Below are 6,726 nucleotides of genomic sequence, written 5' to 3'. Positions count from 1 at the left end.
ACCTTTAATTAAACCCAACAGGCTTGTTTTGCCTCCAATAAGGATTAACTATATCTTAGTTGGATACTGCACATGGTACTTTTTTATTAATACAGAGAAAAAGGAATTAGGTTTTTTACAATATGAATTATTTGGATAGAATGGAGACTATGGGAGGCAGCCTTTGCGTAATTCAGAGCTTTCTGTATAATGGGTTTCAGGATAACAGATCCCATACCTGTACTTAGACAATATGACCCAAACCAGGGCACTTTTTATTCTGATTTATTTACACTTTAAAGGACAAGGAAAGGCATGTTATACTTGGGGGTGCCAAAAGTTAGGCACCCCCAAGTGACTATTTACTTTCCTGACACCCCAGAAATTTGATGAAAGAAGAATCAGGAAGAAGATCTCTCCGTGGTGCTCGCTGGAATAACCCTGGGCTGGTGCAGTTTTCTGCTGATAGGAGCACCGGCCTGGGGTGTCAGGTAAGTAAACTTGGGGTGGCTAACTTTTGGCACCCCAAAGTAAAAATGCCTTTCCTTCTCCTTTAAACATCATGTACAAGGCTGTAAAAATACCTTACAATGTTCTTCAAAGGCAGCAGCTATGATGTATCCATATGAGTATCAGCTGAGACAACCACTTTGGAATGACATAGGATGTGTTTGTTGAGTGACACTTGCTAGTCCCTTACAGAATTCTGAACTCCAGTGTTCAATACTGGATGATGGGCAGTGCTGAATATCAAACAGGCAGGTTCCATTACATAGCTAAGACTGGTATTTTAAACCAGTCTTTATGAGTTCTTATGAGGATGTCACTACAGTAATGGGAATTTAGGATTCATTATAAGCTAAACTGCTGATAGGGCCACTACTGAGCTAGCCTGCAGCCTACTGGCTCCTGTATATTCGCCAGCCTACTGGCTCCTGTATAGTCTACAGCCTACTGGCTCCTGTATAGTTGTCAGCCTACTGGCTCCTGTATAGTCGTCAGCCTACTGACTCCTGTATAGCCTACTGGCTCCTGTATAGTCTACAGCAGTGATCCACAACCAGTAGCTCGCGAGCAACATGTTGCTCTCCAACCCATTGGATGTTGCTCTCGGTGTCCTCAAAGCAGGTGCTTATTTTTGGATTTTAAGCTTGAAAGCTAATTTTAATTGCATAAAAACTAAGTATAGTGCCAGGGAGAGCCTCTTGTAGGCTGCCAGTCCACATAGGGGCTACCAAATAGCCAATCACAGCACTTATTTGGCACCCCTGGGGACTTTTTCATGCTTGTGTTGCTCCCCAACTCGGTTTACATTTGAATGTGGCTCACGGGTTAAAAAGGTTGGGGACCTCTGGTCTACAGCCTACTGGCTCCTGTATAGTCTACAGCCTACTGGCTCCTGTATAGTCTACAGCCTACTGGCTCCTGTATAGTCTACAGCCTACTGGCTCCTGTATAGTCGTCAGCCTACTGGCTCCTGTATAGTCGTCAGCCTACTGACTCCTGTATAGTCTACAGCCTACTGGCTCCTGTATAGTCTACAGCCTACTGGTTCCTGTATAGTCTACAGCCTACTGATTCACATATAGTCGACAGGCAACTGGCTCACATACAGTCTACAGCTTACTGGCTCGTGTATCGTCTACAGCCTACTGGCTCGTGTATAGTCTACTGGCTCGTGTATAGTCTACTGGCTCGTGTATAGTCTACTGGCTCGTGTATAGTCTACTGGCTCGTGTATAGTCTACTGGCTCGTGTATAGTCTACTGGCTCATGTATAGTCTACTGGCTCATGTATAGTCTACTGGCTCATGTATAGTCTGAAAACCAATCTTCATGCCCTCCACATTTCAATGCCATTGGGCCATGTATCATTGGCCAAGAGTAAAAAAAAGTGTGTGTGTGTATAATGTAGGTTACAAGATTTCATTCAAAATTAGTGGTGAGCACAACTTTCCCTTGTTTGTTATAGTTTATACAGGAGCAGTGATCAGCTCCATGTTGTAGCCCCCACCCTTCCCAGCTATAGTCAGGTGATCCCACTGGTGTCTAATAAAAGGGCAGCCAGTTTGAGAGTTTTACTTTGAAAGCAGCAAGTAAGTTGCAGGTAAAACTTAGTCCCTATGTAAAATATATAATGAAGCAATAGAATTCTTAATGAATCAGATGAAAGTTGAGTGTAGGACTGGCCATACCAGGGATGACTTTGACGTAGTATATATATATATATATATATATATATATATATATATATATATATATATATATATATATATATATATATATATATATATATATATATATATATATATATATATATATATATGTATGTAACAAGATTTCATTACCTTTAGTTCAGCAACAAAAACATGTTTTTATATTTTACACTATTTTGTTTTCCCCCATATTTATGATGTTATAAATATCTTCTGGCCTTAAAAAAAAACAGTTATATTCCAGTTAAAAGTACAAAGGTCAGAAATCTTTATTGGTAGCTTACATAAAAACAAGGTATGTGGAATATTCTAGGCAACAATGCATTTTAACAACTATACATTGCAGAGCAGTAAAATACCTTACAGAAACAATATGGAACACAAGTAAAATATCTCTTTTGGAGATTCATATTTTGTTTATGCCTATTACAAAACCACAAATATGGGCACCAAAAAGTCTAATAAGTCTAATTGTATCAGGAATGTCCCTACACCAAGAAAAACAGGAAAGATTCCTAGAGACAGAAGCCAGTCACAATTATAGACCTGATGTTCTGTAAGTGAATGGATTTGTAGTTTGGGTCCAATATATAATTCAATGTGACTTTTTTGTAATACTGCATAAGGACAACAGATTAGAATTATACTATGTGCTACAAACAGTAAATATAGATGAGAAGCTGAAGGCTATGTAGGTCTGCTAAAAGTTTATGGGGGAAGAAACCAACACAGAGGTAGGTAAATAAATAGATTGGTTTTTCCTTACTACATCTCATTGATACATTAACAGTATAATGGTATAGCTATCTCCTCTACTTCATTTTCTCTTGTACATTCAGAAAGTCGTTCTTTCATTTTCCCTGAAAAACCAAATCTCTGTGAAGAGTGTCCCTTTTTGGCTCTTTAGTGCAAAATAATGCCTTACGCATTATTTCAGGGTTGTCAAAACTTGCTTTCCTTCAGCTCGAGCAGAATTCCAACACCCTGCATGTTCTTATAGCATTAAGATATCGTGAGACTGGAAGCTGTAGTTTAACAACACATGGGGGGGGGGGCACAGGACAGATATCACTGCCTTAGTTTCGGCACTTGAATAAACATTTTATTACTGTACAGCAAGCAGGCCTGCAAAGATAAGCTTTACCGGGCAGTAAATATTTTAGTTTTGCCTGACTTTCCTTTTCTAACCTTTTGCCTATTGATAACATGTAGCAAGATAAATACATTAGAGCTAGAATCTAAAGCAAAGCCAGAAAGTAAATATATATTGCATGCAGTAAGGTTTAGAGCTTTCTTGCCCTACTTTGTAATCCTATAGTAGCTGTGTTAGCCCACAAACAATATTGCAATAATTCACGATGTGTCTGCTAGGGAACAGGTTCAAAAGCTTAACATTACTAGATTATAAACACTGCACTACAGAATGTTAACTGGCTGATTAGTATTTACACTAACATATACAAATAATTTTGATAACATGCCCGGGACTGTTGCAATCGCATTATCAACGGTATAAATTGTTTTTACAGACAATAGCTCATGGAAATATAAATATTAGGGACTATGGGGGGAAACAAAAATGAAAGATCCTTCATCTCCACTAAGATTCAGTCTGGGGAAGACACTGAATGGTCTCTTCATTGCCTGAACCAATATCAATTTCGTTTTCAAACAAAACTCATTTTGTGCTTTGTCTCCATTTTAGGAGAGTGAATTAAAATTTCCTTTACTAGCAGAAACGTGCAACCGTTATCTGTTTTATCAGTTTTTCGACGTCCAGCCCAATGGCAAGTTATATATCCCTTTTTCTATGCCTTAACAATCAGAAAAGGAGGAAATAAATCCAGCATGGCTGTTTCCTAGAGCTTTCTAGATTTATGCCGCTTACCCATCATAGGCGTTCAACCCTCTCCCATTATCTGCTGGGACGTTTGATTAAACTGCAAAACAAAAAATAACTGCTGTTCAGCCAGTAGTGGTATTTTATAGAAAAAAGCAATCCGCCTTTTTGATGCTTTTTTGATCTTTAACACTTTATGTAACAGATTCATCTCATATGTTCAAGATTTTCCTTTGTCCGTAGTTCTGCAGATCCTCATATAATAAGCTTCGTTGGAAAGGGAAGTAAAATATTTCTACCTGCACAATTAAAATGGCACAGAAATATGCAGCAGCTGATAAAAAGCTTTTACAAATACAGCCTACTGTCACTGTACTAACTCACAATAGTTACAAGAATCTGAAAAGGGTTTCCATTGGACAAGCACACTGGTAAAAGAGAGGTTCACATCTACAGTTTTTTAAGCTTTAATTTTACTCTGGCTCTTCAATGACTTTCAAATACATTTTAAATGGACTATTCTTAATCCTTCAAGCATCACTTGCATTGGTCCTTCTGATCATAAACATTTAGTCTATTGACTAACCTTTTCACTTACTGTTCACCTTATCTTTTCTAGCTCACCTATAATTCCTTCTTTCATTCTACATTCAGAGACCTCTCAAACCTAGTTTTGCATTGCATTCTGAGTTCCTTCTTGATTACGCATATTGAGCCTAAAGTGTACTTTTTCAGTCTTCTTTTAAGCTATCCATTTTCGGAGAGGATGTGCAAACGGGCGGTACGAGACCACCTATAAGAGTCGGAAGACTCTGATTCCTTCTTAGTCCACTTAACAAACTACTACTTGTTCCAATAAAAACAGCAGACTCGTGGCGTCGTAAACCATTGCAAAGTGCTGAGTTTGGCTCTGTGTCACCTGTTGCTGCCTGGTTAACCACTCTTGCAATACCCAATCTCTTAAGTCGATCCACCAAATTCATCTTCTGCTGCCCCACATCAGGCTGCTTCTTGCTTAATTTAAAGCCATACATTTCCTGCAGGAAACTCTCAGCTGGTCTGGAAACCGCTAGAAAGCTTTCAGATGGATTTTCCTGTGCCTCAGATGTCAAAGGGGAGGGGGAATTGGAAGGGGAATTGGGTGGGGTGGAAGGAAGAGCCAAATTGTTTGGGCGTAAAGGTTGTGGCTTCTCTCCATCAAGGGGCTTGTCCAGCTTTGCTGATATTCCTTGTTCTTGCAAGAGTCTGGTTAAGTTACTGGTACTGCTGAAAGTACTTGTGCTGTCGCATCTTTTGTTTATTGCCTCGCCAACACTCAACCGACAAGTAGTAGTGTGAGAGCCAACAAATGTGCTTGTTGTACATGTACTGCTGCCTCCAAAAGACAATGGCGTGTACATGGAGCTAGAGAGAGAAGACATCAAATATTAAGTATTCTGTACAAACATAATACATAGTCAAATACAACATCCATCCAACAAACCCTGCTTACAGCTTAGATATTTTATAAACAAAGGTTCTCACCTGGGGGTAACCTGAGTGATGTCAGAAGGATGCATTATCCGGCAGGTGGTAAAGGTGAATGTTGAATTTGTGCAGCCCTGCAACTTGCCAGGGTTTATTGCTACAGAAAGAAATATGACAGATTATTTTGCTTAGAAATTCTTAATTTTAGCTTTATCTAATAAAAATGTTAAAGCCAAAGAAAATGTTGAGTATGAAAGATACCGTTTGGCCTAGATTTTTCCTCTTACCATATACGATTGTACGTACAAAATTACTGAAAAATTTCTAAGAAGTTTGCTTGGCTAATAGTGGTTGTCATTATGATTGTTCAATTATATAGCACCAGCTGTAACTGTGTGGAAGCCCAGGAGCTTGTTTTCATGCAAGTGTCTTAATGAATATGCACTCTCTATTGTATCCATTTTAGAGCGCCTGCACTTGCAGGTATGCATGGAATAATGGTTTCCTAGAACGATTCAATTTAACAATATATCGTTTGTTTATTCTGCCCAGGGAGCCAGATATCTGTACTTTTACATGTTTCAAAGCTGCTCTGTGGTTTCTCATCAGTAAAGGGCAACAGCACATAGTGAGATCAACTGACACCTATCGCCTGAAATAGCTTGAGGAGATTCTAATAGAGCCAATTAAGTGTGGGGGTCAAGAAACCAGCCAAACTGTCAGGAAATATGTCACTGTTTTTGTGGGTTTACTAAGCAATTTCATTTTCAATTCAATATATTTCAGAACATAAAAATCCCTAAGTACTATATAACACGACTAATTTCCCTTAACTCGCATTTTGTCCTTTCTCCCTAGAAAACAAACAGAGATTTCTTGTCTTGAAACTAGACAGTACTCACAGCTTCATTAAATACTGTATTCACAGACTGAAAACAGATTAGCATTCTTTTTAACTATAGAAACATGCAGAGACACTAAGGGGGGTTATTTATCAAAGTCTGAATTTATCTCAATATTTTCTGGAACAAATCAACCAAATCCGTGCGGGTTTTTTCAGCTTATTTATTCAAACACTTTCCCAAAAAATTTTGTTTGCGGTAAAAAATCCGTAAAAATCGAGGAAAACTAGTAATGTTAAGAATTTTCCAGAATTTCCACCTGAAAACTTCAGATTATTGCACAAAACTCATGCGCAGATCATAAAATCTTTGGGACTTCTCC

General features: G+C 38.5%; 1 protein-coding gene across 5 annotated transcripts in view; it reads right to left on the bottom strand.

The window, feature by feature from the left end:
* Positions 1-2,439: 2,439 nt before the first annotated feature.
* trak2.L (trafficking protein, kinesin binding 2 L homeolog) overlaps positions 2,440-6,726 on the bottom strand; it is a 33,023-nt gene continuing 28,736 nt past the window's right edge. For all 5 annotated transcript variants that reach the window (XM_018236131.2, XM_018236130.2, XM_041577275.1 and 2 more), the window contains 2 exons: positions 5,560-5,659; positions 2,440-5,439 (listed from right to left, as the gene is read on the bottom strand). In XM_018236131.2, the coding sequence (XP_018091620.1) occupies positions 4,767-5,439; positions 5,560-5,659 (773 nt within the window). In that variant the 3' untranslated portion in view covers positions 2,440-4,766. The remainder of the gene's footprint in view (positions 5,440-5,559; positions 5,660-6,726) is intronic.

This window comes from Xenopus laevis, chromosome 9_10L, assembly GCF_017654675.1.
Source record: "Xenopus laevis strain J_2021 chromosome 9_10L, Xenopus_laevis_v10.1, whole genome shotgun sequence".
Lineage (NCBI taxonomy): Eukaryota > Metazoa > Chordata > Amphibia > Anura > Pipidae > Xenopus > Xenopus laevis.
Note: the sequence above shows the minus strand (reverse complement) of the source record. Positions and strands in the feature narration are given on the sequence as shown.